The sequence below is a fragment of the Coregonus lavaretus genome (genome assembly GCF_964263955.1).
Source record: "Coregonus lavaretus genome assembly, chromosome: 3".
NCBI lineage: Eukaryota > Metazoa > Chordata > Actinopteri > Salmoniformes > Salmonidae > Coregonus > Coregonus lavaretus.
The window spans coordinates 46748360-46775968 of NC_139990.1; the positions used below are offsets into that span (position 1 = coordinate 46748360).

The following is a 27609-nucleotide window of genomic DNA, read 5'->3' on the forward strand; positions in this document are numbered from 1 at the left end:
ACATCACATTAATGCAACTGATCAATTGACTCAATTAAATGTCCCTGGTATGTGATTTAGCCTAATGAATATATTGTGGCATGTAGTGGCTTGTGCCTGATCATTCACCGATTACAAACAGGGAGGCAGGTAGGACAGACAGACAGACATGTCCTGATGTCTTATTGATGGAGGGAGCTAGTTAATAACAAACAGAGATTGACTAAAGGTGACCTGCTGTGCTATAGTGTGGTCGATCAATATCCCGCGGTTGTCCAGAAGACAGGCGTTTGATGTAGGGCTGACGGGCTGCGACAGACCTGACCTCAGGCGTTTCATGAGCCTATGGTCAGTCCCATAGATTACAAATGGCCTCTGCCTATAGTTATCAGAAGGACTTGAGACTGATTGCTTGGCCAGCGAGCAATAATTGACTCAAGCCATTATGGATGTGTTTTTGATGATGAATACATGGATACCAAATGATTCAAATGTTTTTGGAGTAATGGATAAACAAACTAAATTTAACAAACCTAAAATTCCCTAAAATAACAATCTTTACACAATCACAGTTTGGCAAAAGACACAAGAAACCAAACTGAATCGAATCAACTGCAGTGTTCATTGGCCCCAGCACTCTGTTCCTTTTCCAGTAGTGAGGAGTGAGAACTAGCCTCCAAGCCCCGTCTGAGGAAGTGGAACGGGCTAATTCTCCCACAATGAGAGGAGGGAGGGAGGCAGGAGGCAGTCTGCAGGGACGGCCGGCACGGCACACTAGGCCAGTTTCTAAGGGACGCTGGGTGGAAACAGCAGACAGTGTGTGCAACACTATTGACGCGCTGCCATGAGAGAGAGAAAATATCTGAATTGGGGCTTGGTGGTTTGTGGCACAGGAAAGTACTGCCTCTGCCAGGGAAGATAACACTTAATTAGAATGATGTTGGAGTATCCATAGAGACAGGCAGAGGAATGAGGATAATACTGAACTAATTCCTCTCTTCCTGTCCTAACTAAGCCTACAGTATGCCTGAAAAATAGCACCTGCAGTCATTGCCGCTCACTGTTTTAAAGGACTGTGAGAAATGTAGGTTTGTAATGATCATGTAGGGCCAAATTGACGTCTGATTCTGTTATGTAGCCTATAGAGCGTACCGAGGCACCAAATTCAACGCTGACAATAAACATTGAACTATGCGGCATTGTAACTTGTGATTCTCATTGTGAGAACTCCTTTCAAAAGACAATCGGAGCAACAGAAGCCCGGACCAAGAGAGAGAAAACCCATCTCGTCTCACAGTGGAAACTTTTACTGGGATCACGGACGACCACTGAGATCCACAGTGTGGCAGATATATGGTGGTGGCGGGAACAATAGCCCTGCCCTGACGCAGAAATCGCCATGACTGCGGCTGACCATCAGACACAGAACCCCTGTAGAGAGCACAATGGTAAAAGTCTCTGGGATCTGTCACTCTGGGAATCTGAGCTAGCTGTGCCCAGATGGGTGGTGGGGGGCGGGGCGACAAATCAAATCCTCAGCCATCTTTAGAAAAGAAGACTGTAGAGAAAATAAAAAGTCGCTGCGCCATTCTCTGGTGTGCCGACTAACGGCGGCCATTTTGTATATCGCTCGTATACCCCTCCTCTTTCTCTCTACCTCTATGAGCTTTAAACCTATAAACCACCACAGGAAATCATGGAAAACCCCATGTAAGACGTGGATCAAGGGTGGAGGCGCCAGATTTCACATCAAATAGAATCCTGTTTTTTAAAATGATTAACCGCAATGCCTTTGACGGTTTGTTAACGGCTCTATAAGCATGTTTGGGCAGGTCGGTTGGTGGCGCTTGTTTAGAGCTCTACCTACCGCTGGGTTACAGTGGCATCTGGTGAATCACCCTGGTACTTCCTCTCACTACCGCTCCCATTGGATGATCATAAAGCCGCATAGAGACTAGACTTCTATAGCTCTGCTGCGATTAGTAACAGATTTAGGGGATTTTAATTCAACAGATTTGACTGTTGTTGTTGAAGTTGTAGGGGTCTTTCACATAGTTAGAATTGTGTGCATGTGTAAAAGATTGAGAGGCGTTTGTATTGCGACTATGACACGGTCTGCTCTGGTTCTAACAGTTAAAGGTCTGTTCAACTATTCAGCAGCTCATGGCTTTGATAGTTATATGTGACACACCGACCAAATCGCAAATGGCACCCTATTCCCTACATAGTGCCAGAGCCCTATGCATTTGGGACACATCCACCATTGATACACAGAGGACAAGCACAGGTGCTGTGACAATAGGGTGAAGGGGCCCAGTGCAGTGCAGCTGGATTATGCCAGCGTCAGCAGTGTGACAGACAGTTCCACTAACCTCAGTGACGGAGGTCTCCTCTCTGAGCTCAGTGCAATGGGACGCCAGCAGCCCCAGAACCCGCATCACCTTAGACTTCCTGGAATACACACACACACACACACAGGACACAGGTCTAACGATAAATACATGACATACAAAAAATACAAAAACATGACATACAAAAAATACAAAAACATCCATAGATATAGGCCACTAATGCTATAGACTTCCTGGAATAGACACGCAGGACACTGGTCTAAATACATGGAAATCATCCAGAAATAATACTGCTATTTTCTACATAATTGTATCACCATTTAGTAATAAGTGCTGCTGTAATGATATTTATTTAATCCTTACAACATCCCTTCTTAATTCATTTAATCATTGGGGGAAAAAATGAATCCTCAAGTCAAAACTCGTTAAATGATCCTGATGACGGACATACAGTGAGGGAAAAAAGTATTTGATCCCCTGCTGATTTTGCACGTTTGCCCACTGACAAAGACATGATCAGTCTATAATTTTAATGGTAGGTTTATTTGAACAGTGAGAGACAGAATAACAAAACAAAAATCCAGAAAAACGCATGTCAAAAATGTTATGAATTGATTTGCATTTTAATGAGGGAAATAAGTATTTGACCCCTCTGCAAAACATGACTTAGTACTTGGTGGCAAAACCCTTGTTGGCAATCACAGAGGTCAGACGTTTCTTGTTGTTGGCCACCAGGTTTGCACACATCTCAGGAGGGATTTTGTCCCACTCCTCTTTGCAGATCTTCTCCAAGTCATTAAGGCAGGGGTGTCAAACTCATTTTAGCTCAGGGGCCACATGGAGGAAAATCTATTCCCAAGTGGGCCGGACCGGTAAAATCATGGTATATATAACTTAAAAACAACAACTTCAGATTGTTTTCTTTGTTTTAATACGATCAACATAAAACATAAAGCTGGAGCCTGAGGACAGTGTGTCCAAAATAGTACAAGCACAACATCACTATTAATCATAAAACACCTCAAGTTTATTTGAAATTTCTAAAGAAAAAGAACACACAAACACACAATGCCTCAGTGATTTACAGAACTGTTTCACAGATCACAGAACTATATCAGGGTGTCATTTGTCAGGCAGAAATGTAGATAAAAATAATGAAATCCTGTTCCCCAAACAAGTGCAAGAACCACAGAGTCAAGAATAGGTTAAATATATAAATAAAATAAAATCAATTAAAAACAACATCAACATAAAAACATATAAACATAAAGCTGGAGCCTGAGGACAGTGTGTCCAAAAGCACAACATCACTATTAATCATAAAACACCTCAAGTTATTTGAAAATTCTGAGGACAAAGAACACACAAACACACAATGCCTCAGTGATTCACATAAGTATATCACAGATCACAGAACTATATCAGGGTGTCTCATGCAGCACTTTAAGTGGGGTTGCATAGTTTATTTGACTCCTGATACCTGGCATCTTTTAGCTTTCACCAGCGCATCAATATCAGGCGTCACATCCTGAGTGGCAGCCAACTTCAGGATGTGATTCAAGTGCTTGTGCGTGAGCCTTGAGTGCAGCTTTGTTTTATATATGCTCATTACAGAGAAAACTTGCTCACAAAGATATGTGGTTCCAAACATGCACAACAATTTTGCAGCAAGGGCTGTCAAGTTGAGGTAACCTGGCAAGAGATTCTGATAAAATGTGTCCAAGCCAGCTGCAGCAAATTTGCCCTTCAAATCCGAGTCACACTGCAAGTCTATTATTTCAAGTTGGATGCTGAGGGGCAGATCAGAGGGATTCACGGTGAATGCCGAGCAAAAAACGTTGAAGTCTTTCTCCCGTTCACCAAAAATCTGAAAGCGTTGCTCAAACTCCCGTAACAGTCCCGTTATTTTATCTTTGAACCGCATCATGTCTGCCACATGTTGGGTCGCGCACACATTTTTCAGACAGGGGAAGTGAGCTGCATTACCACTGGCGAGTTGCGTCTCCCACAATGACAGCTTCAACTTGAAAGAACGTATGCTGTCATAATACTGCGTGACAACTTTGTTGCGCCCTTGCAGCTGTTTGTTCAAGTTATTCAGGTGCTCTGTAACATCCACCGTAAATGCAAGGTCCTGCATCCATTCTGCGGAATGAAATGGCCAGTTGTGCAACATCTGTAATGTCCGTGCTTTCATCAATTGCAACCGAAAACGCAATAAATGACTTTACTTTTTGCTTCAACTGGCTGTCCAAATCCACTGAAAATCGTAAATCCTGTCTGCAACTGTGTTTCTTGTCAGGCTGATATTTGCAAAAGCCTGGCGCTTTTCAGGGCACACAATCTCCGCTGCCTTCATCATGCATGTTTTTACAAATTCACCCTCACTAAATGGTTTTGAAGCCACTGCGATTTCATTAGCAATGAGGTAGCTAGCTTTCATTGCAGCGTCACTGATGTCTCAGCTGTGAGTAAACACAGACTGCTGTTTCTTCAGAACCCCCAACAGTTCATTCACCTTCTCTCTTCTTCGCTGTCCTTGAAAGTTGTCATATTTGTCGGCATGAAGACTCACATAGTGGCGACGAAGGTTATATTCTTTCAGCACTGCAACATGCTGTGAACACACCAAACATACAGCTTTCCCATTCAATTCCGTGAATAAATAGGAGGATGGCCATTTTTCTTGGAACACTCTGCACTCTGCGTCCACTTTTCTCTTTTTTGACAGAGACATATTGGGGCAATGAGGGTGCCAAAGCACATAATGTTAAAAGTAGAAGCCATAATAAATATCGCGGGCAAAACAAAGTAGCTCATCCGGCTTGACCTACTTGCTCTGCTCTGGTATAAACAGTTTGCTTGCTTAACACAGTTGCTATTGCGCCATCCAGTGGACGCAATTGGAACAGCAGTTTATTTTATTGAAAAATTGCAGCTCATTTTTATACTTTACAAAATCATCTCGCGGGCCGGATTAAACCCGTTTGCGGGCCTGATCCGGCCCGCGGGCCGGACGTTTGACAACCCTGCATTAAGGTTTCGAGGCTGACGTTTGGCAACTCGAACCTTCAGCTCCCTCCACAGATTTTCTATGGGATTAAGGTCTGGAGACTGGCTAGGCCACTCCAGGACCTTAATGTGCTTCTTCTTGAGCCACTCCTTTGTTGCCTTGGCCGTGTGTTTTGGGTCATTGTCATGCTGGAATACCCATCCACAACCCATTTTCAATGCCCTGGCTGAGGGAAGGAGGTTCTCAAACAAGATTTGACGGCCCCGTCCATCATCCCTTTGTTGCGGTGAAGTTGTCCTGTCCCCTTAGCAGAAAAACACCCCCAAAGCATATTGTTTCCACCTCCATGTTTGACTGTGGGGATGGTGTTCTTGGGGTCATAGGCAGCATTCCTCCTCCTCCAAACACGGTGAGTTGAGTTGATGCCAAAGAGCTCCATTTTGGTCTCATCTGACCACAACACTTTCACCCAGTTCTCCTCTGAATCATTAAGATGTCCATTGGCAAACTTCAGACGGACCTGTATATGTGCTTTCTTAAGCAGGGGGACCTTGTGGGCGCTGCAGGATTTCAGTCCTTCACGACGTAGTGTGTTACCAATTGTTTTCTTGGTGACTATGGTCCCAGCTGCCTTGAGATCATTGACAAGATCCTCCCGTGTAGTTCTGGGCTGATTCCTCACCGTTCTCATGATCATTGCAACCCCACAAGGTGAGATCTTGCATGGAGCCCCAGGCCGAGGGAGATTTACAGTTATTTAGTGTTTCTTCCATTTGCGAATAATCGCACCAACTCTTGTCACCTTCTCACCAAGCTGCTTGGCGATGGTCTTGTAGCCCATTCCAGCCTTTTGTAGGTCTACAATCTTGTCCCTGACATCCTTGGAGAGCTCTTTGGTCTTGGCCATGGTGGAGAGTTTGGAATCTGATTGATTGATTGCTTCTGTGGACAGGTGTCTTTTATACAGGTAACAAGCTGAGATTAGGAGCACTCCCTTTAAGAGTGTGCTCCTAATCTCAGCTCATTACCTGTATAAAAGACACCTGGGAGCCAGAAATCATTCTGATTGAGATGGGGTCAAATACTTATTTCCCTCATTAAAATGCAAATCAATTTATAACATTTTTGACATGTGTTTTTCTGGATTTTTTTGTTGTTATTCTGTCTCTCACTGTTCAAATAAACCTACCATTAAAATTATAGACAGATAATTTCTTTGTCAGTGGGCAAACGTACAAAATCAGCAGGGGATCAAATACTTTTTTCCCCTCACTGTAACTCTAACAGTGATTTACAGAACATCCAGACCAGGCACAGATCATTGTAAACGCTAGTGCAGTAGGCTACAGTACATGCTAGACATTATTTCCATGCATTGGCGCATGGAGAATGCAGAGAGTGGTTGTATGTATGTATGGGGTCGGACAGGTGGAAGCTAAAGGAACTCACACATCCCAGTTGGGTGCTAGTCGCAGCTGCTGGGTCAACACAGGGAACTGTCACAAAGGGAGAGGACAGAACAGCAGTTGGTTAACACTGTAAAATACAGTTGAAGTCGGAAGTTTACATACACTTAGGTTGGAGTCATTAAAACTCGTTTTTCAACCACTCCACAAATTTCTTGTTAACAACCTATTGTTTTGGCAAGTCGGTTAGGACATCTACTTTGTGCATGACACAAGTAATTTTTCCAACAATTGTTTACAGACAGATTATTTCACTTATAATTCACTGTATCACAATTCCAGTGGGTTAGAAGTTTACATACACTAAGTTGACTGTGCCTTTAAACAGCTTGGAAAATTCCAGAAAATGAGGTCATGGCTTTCGAAGCTTCTGATAGGCTAATTGATATCATTTGAGTCAATTGGAGGCGTACCTGTGGATGTATTTCAAGGCCTACCTTCAAACTCAGTGCCTCTTTGCTTGACATCATGGGAAAATCAAAATAAATCAGCCAAGACCTCAGAAAAAAAATTGTAGACCTCCACAAGTCTGGTTCATCCTTGGGAGCAATTTCCAAACGCCTGAAGGTACCACGTTCATCTGTACAAACAATAGTACGCAAGTATAAACACCATGGGACCACGCAGCCGTCATACTGCTCAGGAAGGAGACGCGTTCTGTCTCCTAGAGATGAACGTACTTTAGTGCGAAAAGTGCAAATCAATCCCAGAACAACAGCAAAGGACCTTGTGAAGATGCTGGAGGAAACAGGTACAAAAGTATCTATATCCACAGTAAAACCAGTCCTATATCGACATAACCTGAAAGGCCGCTCAGCAAGGAAGAAGCCACTGCTCCAAAATCGGCATAAAAAAGTCAGACTACGGTTTGCAACTGCACATGGGGACAAAGATCGTACTTTTTGGAGAAATGTCCTCTGGTCTGATGAAACAAAAATAGAACTGTTTGTCCATAATTACCATTGTTATGTTTGGAGGAAAAAGGGGGTTGCTTGCAAGCTGAAGAACAACATCCCAACCATGAAGCACGGGGGTGGCAGCATTATGCTGTGGGGGTGCTTTGCTGCAGGAGGGACTGGTGCACTTCACAAAATAGATGGCATCATGAGGAAGGAAAATTATGTGGATATATTGAAGCAACATCTCAAGACATCAGTCAGGAAGTTAAAGCTTGGTCGCAAATGGGTCTTCCAAATGGACAATGACCCCAAGCATACTTCCAAATTTGTGGCAAAATGGCTTAAGGACAACAAAGTCAAGGTATTGGAGTGGCCATCACAAAGCCCTGACCTCAATCCTATAGAACATTTGTGGGCAGAACTGAAAAAGCGTGTGCGAGCAAGGAGGCCTACAAACCTGACTCAGTTACACCAGCTCTGTCAGGAGGAATGGGCCAAAATTCAACCAACTTATTGTGGGAAGCTTGTGGAAGGCTACCCGACACGTTTGACCCAAGTTAAACAATTTAAAGGCAATGCTACCAAATACTAATTGAGTGTATGTAAACTTCAGACCCACTGGGAATGTGATTAAATAAATAAAAGCTTAAATAAATCACTCTACTATTATTCTGACATTTCACATTCTTAAAATAAAGTGGTGATCCTAACTGACCTAAGACAGGGAATTTTTACTAGGATTAAATGTCAGGAATTGTGAAAAACTGAGTTTCCAACTTCAACGTATGTCAGTCAGTCCAGTCGTCTTTCAGTAGTACAGCATTGAATTAGTCATGTTACCAATACATAATTGTTATAAACTCAGTCAGGGCTGGCCATAGTGTCCGAATAAGTCCCAAAACAATGATATACTAAAAGATACCATGAGGTCTAATGATTGTGGCTATGTCATTTTCAGTTCAATCTGAGTGAGTGATGTAACTGGAATGCCATCTAGTGGTTAATAGCTATAGGAGACTCTCCGTCAGACGGATTTACTACGCCTGAATCAATCCTCAGTCTGGACATTTCATTAAAAACGAATGAAGAGATTTGATCTTTAAATTTGACCAGATTAATGTCCCATATGTCATAACTTAATACCTTGTCACTGTAACGAGGAAGCAACTTTATGATATTGGCAGCAGAGTTCTGTGTGTCCCAAATGGCACCCTATTCCCTACATAGTGCACTACATTTGACCAGACCTCTATGGGCCCAATTCAAAAGTGCACTATATAGGGAATAGGGTGTCATTTGGGACGTCCGCCTGGTCTTAGTGCTCTCATACATAACTAGGGTCATTGAACATGTTACAGCTGAGCAGATCTCAGTAACAAAAAGTACAGGAAATAGGAAGTTCATTTTCTTATTATCTTGAGGAAATAACAGTGTTAACTTCCTGGTCCCACGTAGCTGACTACTGTTTCAGCTTCCCGCTGATCAACAGAGGCCGACATGTACTGTAGCCGTGCTGAGGAGCTCGGGGTCACATGGTAAATATAGGAACCCTTTTAACACTTGAGAAACCTCAGCAAGGCCAGAGGTTGTGGAGTGATTCTAAGAATGTTCCTCTGAACACTTAAATTAGCCTAGAGGGGCCCATGTCTTGTTGGAACTCTGGCCACCAGCAGCCCTGGGAGGAATGGCAGGCCTGCTGGGCATGTGGTCGGACCGTCAGGCTGTGACCCTTCCCTTACCAGCTGGGAGTTGATGAGCCTGGTAGCTGTGTCCTTGTGGGCAGCTATGGTACACAGATAGCAGAGGAGGTTGAGTTTGGAGCGGGCCGCCGCCGTGGTCTTATCAGCCTGGGTCTCCAGAGAAGAGCACAGCTGCTGCAGAACCACCCTCCAGTCCCCAGGGCTCAGACACAACAGCTTCTCCACTATAGGGGGGGGGGGGGGGGCAGAGGTGCTCAATAATTACACAGCAGACCCAGCTTTAGCTGTCTGTCTAACCTGTGTGTGTGTGTGTGGATTAACACCTGCTACACACTTGTCAATTTCAGAGTGTGTACAAGTGTTACTCAGCAGCAGCACAGCAGTCGAGAGCTTTCCTGTTTGTTCTTCTTTATTACCTGAGTATGCTCGGACACACAAAGTCTTTGAGTCATATCGCACTGGAGCAGTCTTCAGAATCTGAAAAAATATATATATATATATATCTTTGTTACTAGAATGCACAAGAGTTGCTGATTGCCAACCTCTGTTCTTAAGCGCAATTCAGAGTCCAAAGCCGAGGACCCGTGATAGTCCAGCGTCCCATTGTGACATATCTATCTGGCTCCGAGTCCACCGTCCATGGAGGACGCACAGCGTGACCGCACACTTCCCCAAAATTCCCAATCAGTATGGCTCCGCGTACGCGGCTCCTATTAATTTGAAATTGGGTAACGGTTGAAGAAATTGCTGGGAATTCGAAAAGTATGAAAGCCAACGATCCAATATTCTAGAACACTGCTGTGAGGACGTGTACACATTTTGGACTCTGATAAGCACTTTAACACTAAAATGGGAGAAGTGGGCTGTGGAACTATAGAAAATGTCAGCCTATTCAGCATCAGACAAAGCATGTTAATTTTTTTTTAACATATTGCTTAAATATAGAGCAAGTTTCAAGTTTTAATGTCACATGCACAAGTACAGTGAAATGCCTTTCTTGCAAACTCAAAACCTGTCACGTTTTCTGCCGAGGCTGCTCCTTCTCCTTGTTCGGGCAGGCTTCGGCGGTCGTCGTCCCCGGAGTACTAGCTGCCACCATTCGTTGTTTCTGTGTTTGTTTGGTTTGGTCTGTTTTGGTACACCTGTTTCTCATTTTGTCTTGATTATGTGTCCTTTAAGTTCTCGTTGTTTCTGTCTTGTGGTTGTGTGTAGTTGTTCCTTGTCAGCAGGTGTTTCCAGTCAGTTTGTGCTCTATTTCTGTTTTAGATAGAGAGTCCGCACTTGTTGTGCGTGTTTTGCATTTATACGCTGAGTGCGTTATTTTTCTCGTGCCTCCGGCTCTGTTTGTAGCCGTTCATTCTGTGGACTTTACTAAAGTATTTTGGACTAGCATCTGTGTCCTGCATCTGATTCCTACACCACACCTACGCCCGCTCTGACAGAACTACACACCATTCATGGAATCAGCAGGAGCAGCAGCAGCGACCGAGTCTTGGGAGGAGCGCGTCCACGGACAGGACGAGCGGATAGCCCAAATCACCAACGCTCTGCAGGGAGTAATGAATACCCTGCATCGCCTGGAGACCAGTTGGGCACCCACGCCTCCTCCCACATTACCACCAGCACCGGTCAGTCCCTTTGTCCACGCTCCGGAACCCAGTGGGATTCGGCTCTCGCTCCCGAGGGCGTATGATGGTACCGCTGCCGGGTGTCAAGGTTTCCTCCTACAAGTTGAACTCTACCTCGCCACCGTACACCCGGTGCCCTCGGGACACGAGAGCGTTTCCGCCCTCATCTCCTGTCTCACCGGCAAGGCGTTGGAGTGGGCCAACGCCGAATGGAGGAGAATAGACCCCGCGACGATCACCTATGCGGAGTTCTCCCGTCGCTTCAGGGCTGTATTCGACCATCCACCTGAGGGGAAGGCGGCGGGAGAACGTCTATTCTACCTCCGACAGGGGAAGAGGAGCGCCCAGGAGTTTGCACTGGAGTTCCGGACTCTAGCGGCAGACGCAGGGTGGAATGAGCGGGCCCTCATAGACCACTTCCGCTGCAGCCTACGGGAGGACGTCCGCCGTGAGTTGGCCTGCAGGGACACCACCCTTACGTTTGACCAGTTGGTGGACATGGCCATTCGCCTAGACACCCTGCTGGCTACCCGCGGACGTCCTGAGTGGGGGTCGTCCATTCCACCCTCCAGCACCTCCGAGCCTAGTCCTATGGAGCTCGGGGGTGCTGGCGCTAGAGAGGAGAGGAGAAGGAGCCCCAAGGGGACCACCCCCTGTACCAACTGTGGCCGTGGAGGACACACTGCGGCTAGGTGCTGGGGGGGGTCTCCTAGGGGACGAGACGGCAGGCCACGCACTGGGGAGTCCTTCCAGGTGAGTAGGCGCCCCACTTACCCAGAGCTCTCTGTTGTGCACCTAACCATACCTGTTTGTTTCCCACAGGTTGCACCTCGTTCCCAGCATAAGGCGCTAGTAGATTCAGGCGCAGCCAGGAATTTTATAGATCGGAGATTTTGTGTAGAGTTAGGGATTCCCCTCCTTCCTGTCAACAATCCTTTCCCTGTACATGCTCTAGATAGCCGTCCGTTGGGATCAGGGTTGATTAGGGAGGTCACAGCTCCACTTAGGATGGGGACGCAGGAGGGTCATGAGGAGACTATTCAGCTATATCTTATTGACTCTCCTGCGTATCCGGTGGTGCTGGGGCTTCCCTGGTTGATTACCCATAATCCCTCTATTTCGTGGCAACAGAGGGCTCTTAAGGAGTGGTCTGCCCAGTGTGTAGGGCGATGTCTGGGCGTTTCCGTAGGGGCGACCTCGGTGGAGAGTCCAAACCAAGTGCCCGCATTGCACATTCCCCCCGAGTATGAGGATTTAGCACTGGTGTTTAGTATGGCGAAGGCGACGCAATTGCCACCACATAGACAGGGGGATTGTGCGATAGACCTCCAGGTAGGAGCTGCGCTTCCGCGGAGCCATGTGTATCCTTTGTCTCAAGAGGAGAAGAGAGCTATGGAGACTTACATAGCCGAGTCTCTGAGACAGGGATACATACGGCCCTCCACTTCCCCTGCGTCCTCGAGTTTCTTTTTTGTGAAGAAAAAGGATGGAGGTTTGCGCCCGTGTATTGATTACCGCAGTCTCAATCAGATTACTGTGAAATACAGTTATCCACTCCCTCTGATTGCGACTATGACGGAGTCTTTACACGGGGCGCGGTTCTTCACAAAATTGGACCTCAGGAGCGCATACAACTTGGTGCGTATTAGGGAGGGAGACGAATGGAAGACAGCATTTAGTACCACCTCGGGTCATTACGAGTATCTCGTCATGCCATACGGGTTAATGAATGCTCCTTCAGTCTTCCAATCCTTCGTAGATGAGATCTTCCGGGATATGCAGGGGCAAGGAGTGGTCGTGTACATTGACGACATTCTGGTGTATTCTTTTACCCGAGCCGAGCATGTAGCCCTGGTGCGCCGAGTGTTGAGGAGATTGTTGGAGCATGACCTATATGTCAAGGCAGAGAAATGTCTGTTTTTCCAGGAGTCTGTCTCCTTTTTGGGTTATCAGTTGTCTGCGTCAGGGGTGAAGATGGAGGTTGACCGTGTGTCGGCCGTGCGTAATTGGCAAACTCCAACCACTGTTAAAGAGGTGCAGCGGTTCTTGGGCTTTGCGAATTACTACAGGAGGTTTATCCGGGGTTTTGGACAGGTGGCAGCTCCCTTAACGTCTCTTCTAAAGGGAGGTCCGGTGCGCTTGCAGTGGTCTGCTGAGGCTGATAGGGCTTTTGGGAGACTGAAGGACCTGTTTACCTCGGCGCCGGTGCTGGCGCATCCGGATCCCGCGCTACCATTCCAGGTTGAGGTAGACGCGTCTGAAGCCGGTATAGGGGCCGTGCTCTCGCAACGGTCTGGCACGCCACCGAAACTCCGCCCCTGTGCTTTTTACTCTAAAAAGCTCAGTCCGGCGGAGCAAAATTATGCCGTGGGGGACAGGGAGCTGCTAGCCGTGGTCCAGGCCCTAAATGTGTGGAGGCATTGGCTTGAGGGGGCTCAACACCCTTTCCTCATTTTGACTGACCACCGAAACCTGGAGTACATCCGGGCAGCTAGGAGACTGAACCATCGCCAGGCTAGGTGGAACATGTTTCTGGCCCGGTTCGTTTTTAAGATCACGCACATCCCTGGGTCCCAGAACGGTAAGGCAGATGCCCTGTCCCGGCGGTATGACACGGAGGAGAGGTCTGTTGAGCCCACACCCATACTACCGCCGTCTTGCCTGGTGGTACCGGTGGTGTGGGAGGTCGATTCCGAAATCGAGCGGGCGTTGCGTACCGATCCTAGCCCTCCACAGTGTCCTGTGGGTCGGACGTACGTTCCGCTCGAGGTTCGGGTTCGACTTATATATTGGGCTCACACGTCACCCTCCTCTGGACATCCAGGGATTGGCCGGACGGTGCACTGCCTTACCACTAAATACTGGTGGCCAACGTTAGCCAGGGATGTGAGGGTTTATGTTTCCTCCTGCTCGGTGTGTGCCCAGTGTAAGGCACCCAGACACCTGCCCCGCGGTAAGCTACAACCCCTGCCCGTTCCACAACGACCCTGGTCTCACCTCTCGGTGGATTTTGTTACTGACCTTCCCCCCTCCCAGGGAAATACCACCATCCTGGTCGTTGTGGATCGGTTCTCGAAGGCCTGTCGTCTCCTTCCCATGCCGGGTCTCCCCACTGCCCTACAGACCGCTGAGGCACTATTCACTCACGTCTTCCGGCATTACGGGGTACCCGAGGATATAGTGTCTGATCGAGGCCCCCAGTTTACCTCTCGAGTCTGGAGAGCGTTCATGGAGCGCTTGGGGGTCTCGGTGAGCCTTACCTCGGGGTACCACCCGGAGAGCAATGGGCAGGTTGAACGGGTAAACCAGGATGTGGGTAGGTTTCTGAGGTCGTATTGCCAGGGCCGGCCGGAGGAGTGGGCGAGGTATGTTCCCTGGGTCGAGATGGCCCAGAACTCCCTTCGCCACTCCTCCACCAGACTAACTCCTTTCCAATGTGTATTAGAGTACCAGCCGGCTCTGGCACCTTGGCATCAGAGCCAGATCGAGGCCCCTGCGGTGGATGAGTGGGTGTGGCGCTCGGAGGAGACGTGGAACGCTGCTCACGTACATCTGCAGCGGGCCATCCGTCGACACAAGGCGAGCGCCGATCTCCACCGCAGTGAGGGACCGGTGTACGCACCGGGAGTTCGAGTCTGGCTTTCGACCAGAAACCTGCCCCTCCGCCTGCCCTGCCGGAAGCTGGGTCGGCGGTTTGTGGGGCCTTTTAAAGTCCTGAGGAGGTTGAACGAGGTGTGTTACAGATTACAACTACCTATTGATTATAAGAATATTAACCCCTCGTTCCATGTGTCTCTCCTCAGGCCGGTGGTAGCTGGTCCACTCCAGGACTGTGAGATAGCAGAGACTCCTCCGCCCCCGCTGGATATCGAGGGGGCTCCGGCGTACACAGTTCGGTCCATCCTGGATTCGAGACGGGTCTCCAATATCTCGTGGAGTGGGAGGGGTACGGTCCGGAGGAGCGTGTTGGGTGCGGTGTTGGGTGCCGAGGAGAGATATCTTAGACCCGTCCCTTCTGACTGAGTTCCATCGTGGTCATCCCATGCGCCCTGCTCCGCGTCCTCCTGGTCGTCCCCGAGGCCGGGGTCGGCGCACGGCTGGAGCCGCACGTCAAGGGGGGGGTACTGTCACGGTTTCTGCCGAGGCTGCTCCTTCTCCTTGTTCGGGTAGGCTTCGGCGGTCGTCGTCCCCGGAGTACTAGCTGCCACCGTTCGTTGTTTCTGTGTTTGTTTGGTCTGGTCTGTTTTGGTACACCTGTTTCTCATTTTGTCTTGATTATGTGTCCTTTAAGTTCTCGTTGTTTCTGTCTTGTGGTTGTGTGTAGTTGTTCCTTGTCAGCAGGTGTTTCCAGTCAGTTTGTGCTCTATTTCTGTTTTAGATAGAGAGTCCGCACTTGTTGTGCGTGTTTTGCATTAATACGCTGAGTGCGTTATTTTTCTCGTGCCTCCGGCTCTGTTTGTAGCCGTTCATTCTGTGGACTTTACTAAAGTATTTTGGACTAGCATCTGTGTCCTGCATCTGATTCCTACACCACACCTACGCCCGCTCTGACAAAACCCAACAATGCAATAATTAATAACAATGTATTACTAGAAAGAAAACTAGAAAAAAAAACACGAGAAATAAGAGCAGTTACATGATTTATGGTACCTTTGGGTTGTCCATAATAGGTGTGACTGCCAGGTCAGAGTCAGTGTACACCAGGTCCTTTATACAGTAACTGATGTCATTCAGACCACTGACCACCACACTGTCCTGAAGATGACAACAACCAGAGTGATGTCATCATTACAAATGAGCACAATTACAGTATGTGATAATTATTAACATCAAATCAAATTGTATTTGTCACATGCTTCGTAAACAACAGGTGTAGACTAACAGTGAAATGCTTACTTACGGGCCCTTCCCAACAATGCAGAGACATGTTTTGAAATAATATAAAAATAATAACACAAGGAATAAATACACAATTAACCAATAGCTACCCGGACTAACTATTTAGCAGTCTTATGGCTTGGGGGTAGAAGCTGTTCAGGGTCCTGTTGGTTCCAGACTTGGTGCATCGGTACCGCTTGCCGTGCGGTAGCAGAGAGAACAGTCTATGACTTGTGTGGCTGGAGTCTTTGACAATTTCTAGGGCCTTCCTCTGACACTGCCTGGTATAGAGGTCCTGGATAGCAGGGAGCTTGGCCCCAGTGATGTACTGGGTCGTACGCACTACCCTCTGTAGCGCCTTGCGGTTGGATGCCAAGCAGTTGCCATACCAAGCGGTGAACTTTTTGAGGATCTGAGGGCCCATGCCGAATATTTTCAGCCACGAGGGGGAAGAGGCATTGTCGTGCCTTCTTCACGACTGTGTTGGTGTGTGTGTCATTCCTTCGCAATGTGGACACCGAGGTACTTGAAGCTCTTGACCCGCTCCACTACAGCCCAATAATCGAACATCATTCACACACCAGACTTGCAGAGATCTCATAAATGAAAGTGGCTAAAGCGGCTAAATGAAAGTGAAGTTTATAATACATAAGAATGTCCAATGTCCTTATGTATACAGTCAATTCACCTGGGAAGAAATGATAAGTGAAAAGTGGCACTTCACTGAGAATGTTGTAGAGGGCGCCAAAGGTTAACAAACAACTGTAACTGAGAATAACCTTTGAAAACAATGAATTCTTAACTACCAGTTTCTGCAGTGTACAGGCGCGCCGTGGTAATAGTCTATGTTTCTGACTAAAGACAGCTCACAGAAAGATTACACTTAAAATGTAATTGTGGAGAAAGTTGCAGAGGTATGGGAGTGCTCTCCTTTGGCTCTTTGATAAGAGAAGAACTTGAGGTAATGGTGTCCTGTTGGGTGTATCTCTTGCAGTGCAACTCATTCTTGGAGATGGACGAGAGCTGATTGATGAAAAATATCACATAAAACATGCTTCATTTTGAGATTTAAAAAACATTCAGGAAAAAAAAAATATATATATATATATATATGAAATTAGTATTTTCCAGTTTTACTTACTCAAGCTGTTGATCCAACACAATGTTTAGTAAATGATCAGAACAACTGGAGTTGAACACTGATCGTACCTGAGGAGGAATATGGACTCCCTGGTATCTTTGTCCAGCGCAATCTTTGGTCTAAGCTCTGTCATGTTGTCTAGAAGAAGAAGAAGAAGAAGAAGAAGAAGAAGACTATGTTCAGACATACCACCTACACTGTCATCAACTGTCATCAACATGTCTGCTTCCACCTTCCCAGAAAGCATTACCTAATCGGAATGATTTGTTGGGGTGCATGCAGACAGGCTCCTCTGCCCCGGCGGCCCCTGCTGCCTCTCCCTGTACGATTCTGTGTCCCCCTCCTGGTCCCTGGGAGGTCACTGAGACAGGTGTCACTGCTGATGACTGGCTAGAGGAACAGACACCACTCCTCCCCACACTGCAGCCAAAAGACAGGTCAGATATCAGTTAGTGCGCATCAACTACATTAAAACATCACCAGACTACAAACAGAAAGGAAACATGACCTTCTACCTATGTAACTACACAGTAATATGACACCTGTAGTAGCAACACTGTAGTTACATAGAACCTGTTGTCTTATTAAATAGTTATAGAGTTTAGAGGTATAGGTTATTACACAATTGAAACAAGGACTGTTATCTTATTCTCATATTGCAGTTAGTAAATCATATTCAACTTCAGCTCTGTGAAGGCCTTGCCTTCCTCCCACTAACACCTCACAGCACAACCCATCTGATTGGACAGGTCCCAGGCTCCATCCTGAACACACAGGTATGGTTTATGATAACATCAGACCAACATGCATTCTCAAGAAGTTATGTCATGAGAAAAGGCCGGGGAGGGAGATATGCAATTCCAAAACAGTGTTTGGCATTGAAACAGGTGAGACAGAGCTTCTCAAACAGTTTATAAATGACCTGTCTATGTACATTAAACTAACATTGGCAGACACATGCTTGCTGTACAAGTCCATTTGTCCATTTCCTACAATTGCAGAACAAAGGTTAAGACTTTAAAGGGATACTTTGGGATTTTGGCAATGAGGCCCTTTACTGTCTACTTTCCCAGAGTCAGATGAACTTGTGGATACCATTTTATTGTCTCGGCGTCCAGTATGAAGGAAGTTAGAGGTAGTTTCGCGAACCAATGCTAACAAGCAATGACTCTAAGTCTATGGTGTCTGCTAGCATGCTAGCAGATACCATAGACTTCCAGTCATTGCGCTAACGCTAGTTAGCAATTGCGCTAGCGCTAGTTAGTAACTTCCTTCAAACTTCCTAAAGTATCCCTTTAAGGGGATCAATAAAAAGCTCAAATATTCACAAAGCATCTCAGAATAAGTGTACTGACCTAGGACCAGGTCCCTGCTGTCCACGTAATCTTATTCATTGTGATTTAAAAAGGCAAAACAGATCCTATATCAGCACTCCTTCTCTGATACGCTTTTGAATATAGGCCCTGATTGTAATATGAAACATAAACATTACCTGGAGCTGGATGAGATATCTTCTTCTTCCTCCTTGCTGGTGTAGACCTCAGAGAACACTCCTCTCCAGAATGGGTGGGCCAGTAACTGAGTCCAGTTTATCCTGAGGAGAACAGTTCAATGCTGAAGTCTAATAAAGCACTCTCTTTCTGACCAAACTTATGTCGGCCTACTTGTCCTACACAGGTAGCCTAGCGGTTATGAGCGTTGGGCCGGTCACCGAAAGGTCGATGGTTTGAATGCCCGAGCCAGCAAGGTGGAAAAATCTGCCGTTCTGCTCTTGAGCAAGGCAATTAAACCCCAACAACAACTGCTCCTCGGGCTCTGATGACGTCGATTAAGGCAGCCCCCTACACCTCTCTAATTTAAAGGGGTTTGGTTAAATGGGCTCCCAAGTGGCACAGCGGTCTAAGGCACTGCATCTCAGTGCTTGAGGCGTCACTACAGACCCCCTGGTTCGATTCCAGGCTGTATCACAACGGGCCGTGATTGGGAGTCCCATAGGGCAGCGCACAATTGGCCCAGCGTCGTCTGGGTTTGGCCGGTGTAGGCCGTCATTGTAAATAAGAATTTGTTCTTAACTGACTTGCCTAGTTAAATAAAGGTTAAATAAATAAATAAATGCGGAAAACACAATTCTGTTGAAGGCATTCAGTTGTGCAACTGACTAGGTATCCCCCTTTTCATAGGTTATACAGTGGGGGAAAAAAGTATTTAGTCAGCCACCAATTGTGCAAGTTCTCCCACTTAAAAAGATGAGAGAGGCCTGTCATTTTCATCATAGGTACACGTCAACTATGACAGACAAAAGGAGAAAAAAAATTCCAGAAAATCACATTGTAGGATTTTTAATTAATTTATTTGCAAACTATGGTGGAAAATAAGTATTTGGTCACCTACAAACAAGCAAGATTTTTGGCTCTCACAGACCTGTAACTTCTTCTTTAAGAGGCTCCTCTGTCCTTCACTCGTTACCTGTATTAATGGCACCTGTTTGAACTTGTTATCAGTATAAAAGACACCTGTCCACAACCTCAAACAGTCACACTCCAAACTCAACTATGGCCAAGACCAAAGAGCTGTCAAAGGACACCAGAAACAAAAGTGTAGACCTGCACCAGGCTGGGAAGACTGAATCTGCAATAGGTAAGCAGCTTGGTTTGAAGAAATCAACTGTGGGAGCAATTATTAGGAAATGGAAGACATACAAGACCACTGATAATCTCCCTCGATCTGGGGCTCCACGCAAGATCTCACCCCGTGGGGTCAAAATGATCACAAGAACGGTGAGCAAAAATCCCATAACCACACGGGGGGACCTAGTGAATGACCTGCAGAGAGCTGGGACCAAAGTAACAAAGCCTACCATCAGTAACACACTACGCCGCCAGGGACTCAAATCCTGCAGTGCCAGATGTGTCCCCCTGCTTAAGCCAGTACATGTCCAGGCCCGTCTGAAGTTTGCTAGAGTGCATTTGGATGATCCAGAAGAGGATTGGGAGAATGTCATATGGTCAGATGAAACCAAATATAACTTTTTGGTAAAAACTCAACTCGTCGTTTTTGGAGGACAAAGAATGCTGAGTTGCATCCAAAGAACACCATACCTACTGTGAAGCATGGGGGTGGAAACATCATGCTTTGGGGCTGTTTTTCTGCAAAGGGACCAGGACGACTGATCCGTGTAAAGGAAATAATGAATGGGGCCATGTATCGTGAGATTTTGAGTGAAAACCTCCTTCCATCAGCAAGGGCATTGAAGATGAAACGTGGCTGGGTCTTTCAGCATGACAATGATCCCAAACACACCGCCCGAAGGAGTGGCTTCGTAAGAAGCATTTCAAGGTCCTGGAGTGGCCTAGCCAGTCTCCAGATCTCAACCCCATAGAAATCTTTGGAGGGAGTTGAAAGTCTGTGTTGGCCAGCGACAGCCCCAAAACATCACTGCTCTAGAGGAGATCTGCATGGAGGAATGGGCCAAAATACCAGCAACAGTGTGTGAAAACCTTGTGAAGACTTACAGAAAACGTTTGACCTGTGTCATTGCCAACAAAGGGTATATAACAAAGTATTGAGAAACTTTTGTTATTGACCAAATACTTATTTTCCACCATAATTTGCAAATAAATTCATTAAAAATCCTACAATGTGATATTCTGGAGAAAAAAAAATCTCATTTTGTCTGTCATAGTTGACGTGTACCTATGATGAAAATTACAGGCCTCTCTCATCTTTTTAAGTGGGAGAACTTGCACAATTGGTGGCTGACTAAATACTTTTTTTCCCCACTGTATGTCAAAGGGATAATATTAATTATCCGTCATGGAAACTTCAAACCAAGAACCTGATTTGGTGCAGGGAGTACGGACGTACCTCTTCTGAGGGTCTTTCTGAAGCAAACCTTTAAGCAGGCTTTGGAACTCTTGTGTAGGCTTGCAGGAAGAAGTCCCTTTAACAACAAAGACGATATGGACTATAAGCAATAGAAATGACTGTTTTACCCCTTTGCCTTGGAGATGGAGGATCTTCAAGTAATATCAGCTCAATCAACTCAGAGAAGGTCTCGGAGAAGAATGGTGGTTTTCCTGAGAAATGACCGCAAAACAAGACAGAAGTATTTATGTATGAGATGAGTACTGTTATTCTGTAATCAATGTCAATAAATCAAGTGATTTGATATCCTGAGTGCCAGTCTGTTTGTGCTACAGTGCCAACTACTTGTCACTAATTGAAAATGGCAATGAGCAAAGGAGTTGGCAAGAGGACAAACAGATCTGGTCCACAGCCCAAGTGATTTGATGAGTACCTGAAAACATCTCATAGAATATACAGCCCAGGGCCCACAGATCACTACTGGTACTGGGGTCTCCTCCTTTGACCACCTCTGGTGCACAGTATACTGGAGACCCTGAAGAAAGACAAAGACATCTCCATTACTGCAATATATTGAAAACCATGATATGATATAACATGATATGATATATAACATAATGTGATAATGTAGCGACCCTGTTTTTTGTGTGTTTCTTTTGGGGGGTAAATCAGCTTTAATATTGCAGATTGATTATAGTTTCCATCAATGCATCATTACCAATCCCCCATATATTTTCTGGGGGGGTAAATACATATATAGCGACCCTGTGTTTATGCGCGGATATCGACTCTGCCACTTGAGCATGCTTTTGTGGCTTTGGGCCAGAAGGTTGAGGGTTCATCGACCACTGAGGACAAGCTCACTCTCCCTGCCTGTTCCATTACACTGGTGTCAGAAGTTGGACCCCACTTCTCTTCTGACACCAGTGTAATGAAACAGGCAGGGAGAGTGAGTTTGTCCGCGGTGGTCTGCGAACAATGTCGCTACACAGGGTCGTTACAATAGGATATGTGATATAACTTTCTGGTAAACATCCAATAAGTAAGGGATAATCAACGAGGGGCTATGCATTCTATAGAAAATAATGAACAATGTGGAACTGACCTTCCACGGAGTTGCATTATTTTCCAGAGAACACACCCAAGTTGATTATCCCTTTTATACCATGGCTATAATTTAACATATTTGCCACTAGAAATGTGTTCATTTGCCAGTAGAAATGTGTTCAACATACACTGAAGTAGCTAGCAGGTTTACTAGATAGCTACAGTAGTTGCCTTGGAAACCAAACAAACAGACTTCCTAGTTTAGCTAACCAACCCATCAGTCCTAGCTTGCTATTATGAAAATCGAATACAACAATGCCAATAATGTTTTCAATTTGACTTTTGCTTTCAAAAGCAGCTCAAACATAGAACATGTAAGAATAAACTATAGCCATTGAATTGTACCATGTGGCTATACCATGCGTTATAGGCAAATTAGGCACGCTCTAAAATGCCCTTCAAGCCAATCAGATACGAGTATTCAATAATGCCATGGTATAGCAATATTATCTGTAAAGGATCACCTTGGATTCTGTTCTTGATATTTCTTCTTGATGTGTTTTCTTTGCCATCCCCTCCACCTGTTTCCTCTGCTGTGACTAAAGTGAAAAACTCCTCCAGATTCTCCCCCTCAGCTTTAGACAGGCAGAAGTTAGAGTACTTCAATGTGCCAGGGCCATACAGCAAGATCTATAGGGAAAAAAAAACAAAAGTCATAATCAAATGACATTGATTTCATGAAATCAAAACTGAGACAGAGAATAAATGTTGGCTAGAAATATGTCTCTAAGGCGTGGTCTAAGGCACTGCATCGCTGTGCCACTAGATATCCTGGTTCGAATCCAGGCTCTGTCGTAGCCGGCCGTGACCGGGAGACCCCATGGGGCGGTGCGCAATTGGCCCAGCGTCGTCCAGGGTAGGGGAGGGAATGGCTGGCAGGGATGTAGCTCAGTTGATAGAGCATGGCGTTTGCAACGCCAGGGTTGTGGGTTCGATTCCCACAGGGGGTATGAAAAAAAAAAATAATAATGTAAGTCGCTCTGGATAAGAGCGTCTGCTAAATGACGTAAATGTAAATGTAAATAATCAGCATTGCTTAGTTGACAAAAGGAGCTCATTGGATGTAATGTGTTAGATTGGTTTGATCTATAGAGTGTGTTAAATGTCAGATGTGCCTCGATATATAGAGTTTGTTGATTTTTTAAATTAAATCAAACTTTATTTGTCACATGCGCCGAATACAACAGGTGTATACCTTACATTGAAATGCTTACTTACAAGCCCTTAACCAACAATGAATTCAAGAAAGAGTTAAGAAAATATTTACCTAATCAAATAAAAAATAGTCAATGTAAATAGTCCAGGTGGCCATTTGATTAATTGTTCAGCAGTCTTATGGCTTAGGGGTAGAAGCTGTTAAGGAGCCTTTTGGTCCTAGACTTGGCGCTCCGGTACCGCTTGCCGTGCGGTAGCAGAGAGAACAGTCTATGACTAGGGTGACTGGAGACTTTGACAATTTTTTGGCCTTTCCTCTGACACCGCCTAGTACAAGGTTCTTCAACTCCGGTCCTGGAGGGCCGAAACACCTCTGTTTTTCATCCTCTCCTTCTAATCAGGGGCTAATTCAGACCTGGGACACCAGGTGAGTGCAATTAACTACCAGGTAGAAATAAAAAACAGAAGTGTTTCGGCCCTCCAGGACCGGAATTGAAGAACCCTGGCCTAGTATATAGGTCCTGGATGGCAGGAAGCTCGGCCCTAGTGATGTACTGGGCCGTACGCACTAAATTATAGAGTCAGGACATCTATACTGTACTGCACCTTGGAGGGAGTGAGATCGGAGAACACGATACCAGCATCATGGATGTATCTCAAGCCTTTGACCAGATCAATGGCAAATTTCCTCACTACATCTTCTGACAGGCACTCATCCTGGGTGATGACTGACTCCAGTGAACCCCCTAAAATCTAGAGAAATTATGAATGATTATTATTATCCTACCATTATACACTATCAAATCACATTCATACTTTGTGAAACGTAAAGGTAAAAGGTTGACATACGGTAACAATGGTATTGTATATATAAATAAGCATCTCACCTGTGCACAGTTCCACTACAAGCCAAAGATGGTTGCTGGTTTCATACCACTCATAGAAGGTTACCACATTCTCATGTTTTATGTCGTGAGTTAGCCGTACCTGCGGATACACCAGTCAGTGTTACTCAGTCAAATCAGTTGAAAGGGATGTGTGTACTACTAGGAAGTGATGCTGGATACTTACGTGGTTTGTAATTTCAGGTCTTTTTGATTTGTCACTGCAAATAATTGCAACAAAATGTATGCTCCCTTTCCTCCTGCCCTTATAAACCACTGACTTGCGTCCTGTTCCAATTTCCTCATACAGGACGAAGTTTTCCATCTGCACAGAAGGTTCTCAAGTTAGGGACTGTGGTTGGTCACTTGCTGGGGGTGAATAGCACATTTGTATAGGTTGAAACTAGAAAGTAGTAAATGGCATTTGCATGTAGCTAGTTAAACTAGGTCGCTAACTGCTAGCTAATTTGCTAGCTAACTGTTTTACTGACAGAAGCAAGCTGTGCAGACCAACAACTGTCCTGTCCATGCAAGTTCAATCACAAAACCTAACAGCCAATTCCAATATAAACAGGTTAATACATGCAAGAATCCACAGACTAACTGTAACCATATCACGAATTAGTGAAATTGCTTCATAATTAAAATATATATATTATTAAAAATTGCTGTTTTTACCTTCAAATCCCCCCACGAACAAACTCAAAGCGCGAAGTTTGTTACCGCATATCACATTTGGATCATTTCATTCCGACTGTAGGGGGGTAGAAATACATGCTTTTAAGAAAAATGTAGCTAATAATAAAACTAAAAAAAGGTTTTACATTTGATACACGTTACATTTTTTTATATGACTAAAGGTTGTATGAAAGAGATCCATAACAAGCATGTACATGTGTCTTATTGTATTTCATTATTTTGCTTGAATACCTCTGACTGTGAGCTATTCCTTGGTTACTAGGATACAAGGAAAGACGCGGCAGTGGTACACACACACACACACACTCAGTGCAAGGTACAGGGTCTTCTTGTGCGCAGAGACTGACAAAGTTTTCGTACTAAAACATCTTTGGACAGAGCAGGCCCACATAATGTTGACTGCCTACTCAAACTGTGAATATAGGTCTAGCTAGCATTCGCACATATGGTGATAATTATTGGATCCATCCCTCCAACCTGGGTTAAACCCGTAGCCTAAAATATGCTATTCTATTCTATATTACTTGTATATTTTATTTTATTATATTCTGTTATATTATATCCTGTGTAAAATAAATCCATGGAATATGATAGATTGTATATAGTAGCTAACTCTCCGTCTCCCTTTCTTTCTCTAGCACTCTGTCTGTTTGTCTGTCTGTCTGTCTGCCTGTCCCCACCCACTTGCTGCCCCCTCCCTTGTTCCCAGAAAACTCCAAAACGTGGCTTTGATAGCTATTGAGGGAAAACTGTAGAGGGGCAAGCATGGTTAAATGCACAGGGCAGTGCAATTCAATCTGAACTGTTACTGAAGTGGTGTGAAGACATTAAGTGAAGCTTGTTGCAGGGCAGAGCAAGCAGATAAAGGGCAGATTTTATTTTGAGTGGTCAAAGGGCCTTTTATTCTCTTGTGTTTTCAGACAAAACACATAGGTATACTCTCTCTCCTCTTTGTGTGTGTGTGTGTGTGAGTGAGTGAGTGAGTGAGTGAGTGAGTGAGTGAGTGAGTGAGTGAGTGAGTGAGAGAGAGAGAATGAACATGCTTGCATGTGTGACAGATACAGATGAGATCAATGAAATCAAAATATTGTCACATGCATATAATCTAATGTCAGGTGAATGTCAGGTGCCACTGCCAACAAGGCATGACAGTAGCTAACATGCTCTAACATGCTCCAGGTAGGGCCTACGCTGCTCTATGGTTGACCCCTGTGTGTGTGAGAATGTGAGTATGAGCGTGAGTGTGTGATATAAGAAGTTATGATCTATTCTATTCTACTCTGTCTTCAAGGTCTAGTCTGGTCCCATACTATACAGATGGAATGTAGAAGTTTAATTTGATAGGCCTACCACCCTGCCATTAGCCAGAGAACTAGTCTGTAGCCGCCTCCCTTCACTCCAGCACATAACCATTCATAGATGCTAGCTGCTTTAGCGCCTATTGATGATAGTATCTTCTGGTCAGGGGAGTTTTGTTAAGATCCTCGACACTCGTTAGGACATAAGAAACTTATCTTTCATATCAGCGAGAAATAATAGTAATAATAATAAAGGTTAAATTACTACACACCTTTATAGGGTTAGGTTTCGTGTTCCCACACGACCATATCTCCATGTTACATTGCTTGTTTACGGAAGACAGATGGAAGACATAGCCGGCCACCTGTGCTAATTAGCTATCTAGAGTGCTCTGAACACCTGTGTGTAAGTGTAACTGTGGAGGAAGTGTAGTTCGTCAACTGGCACACACATCTTATGGATCTGTGCAGTAGGCTGTGTTTCTTTTTTTATTTGAAAGATTATTTCTCGCTGATATAAAAGATAAGGGGCATATCAGCATATGTTTTGAAAACCGTTTTGCAAGAAATGATTAGTGATGCTTCTAAACGTTAAAACACAGTGTCGGAATTGTAGTTCACACACAGCCAACCATGTGCGAAGCTAACTGCTAAAAGGCCTACAGATAATAAAAAGGGTTTTCGAGAGCTATAGCAACCTCCAGCTGTGAGAAAAGTGATGTCATCATGTTCGATGCATTCAAGTGGAGTGTGACACCGTAGCGAGCGAGCAGCGTGGATGTTGAACACACTCACACCCGGCTTTCTGTACAACAGTTCCAAATTGATTAAATCTACTCGAATCCGATTCTGTGTTATCGTACTGCACTCTTCTTATTATTTCGCCGTAACTTGGAGGCTTCTCTGAGACAGTGTAGTCTAAACGCGGATGCTGAACGAACCAAGAGGAAACGTAGCATGCTGCGTGCGCTACTTTTCTTTCATCTATAGACTACATTTGCTTCAGAAGTTTTCTCGCCAAAATTAAGCGACGGCAACAGCTTTTTTTTGTACGTTTCTTTGGTTGTTCATGCACTTTAATTGTTTGTGCTATTTAGTCTTTTTTTCTACAAAATAGACCAACCGTTCCATTGACAATATTTTAGAAAAGCGGATGGTCTCCACGACGGAATACAATTGGCGACTGAATGAATTGAGGCCATACGACTGAAAGGAAACAGTTGATTCTGCACCACGACCTGAATGAATTAGGATTCTTTATCGCTATTCACGTGGTAAGTGTCATCGCAGCTCATTGAGTATCAGCTACAAGTGGAAACATTGTATCAATGTAAATAAATACTGATTATTATGTAGCATATGCACATCTTATGTTACACCCCTCGCTCACTGACCGACATTCTGCCAAGTTACTTTACCTGCACGAGAGTGCCCTATCTTCGTTATCAGTAGAACGTGATGATGTGAAATTGATTCCCATCTCTCTCCCTCCTTAAATCAAAGCCGTGTATTTAGAGACAGGGTTTAAGCTTTCTTATACCAAGCAG

General features: G+C 45.2%; 1 protein-coding gene across 1 annotated transcript in view; it reads right to left on the minus strand.

The window, feature by feature from the left end:
- Positions 1–24390, minus strand: part of LOC311127011 (serine/threonine-protein kinase ULK4-like) — a gene marked incomplete at its 5' end in the record, with an annotated part of 141822 nt that extends 117432 nt beyond the window's left edge. The window contains 16 exon segments of the mRNA XM_084158746.1: positions 2352–2430; positions 6793–6839; positions 9448–9632; positions 9825–9885; positions 15687–15791; positions 16871–16937; positions 17124–17193; positions 17306–17475; positions 18548–18649; positions 20920–20995; positions 21048–21131; positions 21353–21454; positions 22491–22656; positions 23788–23927; positions 24069–24168; positions 24253–24390. Coding sequence (XP_084014872.1) covers positions 2352–2430; positions 6793–6839; positions 9448–9632; positions 9825–9885; positions 15687–15791; positions 16871–16937; positions 17124–17193; positions 17306–17475; positions 18548–18649; positions 20920–20995; positions 21048–21131; positions 21353–21454; positions 22491–22656; positions 23788–23927; positions 24069–24168; positions 24253–24390 — 1692 coding nt within the window.
- Positions 24391–27609: the final 3219 nt, after the last annotated feature.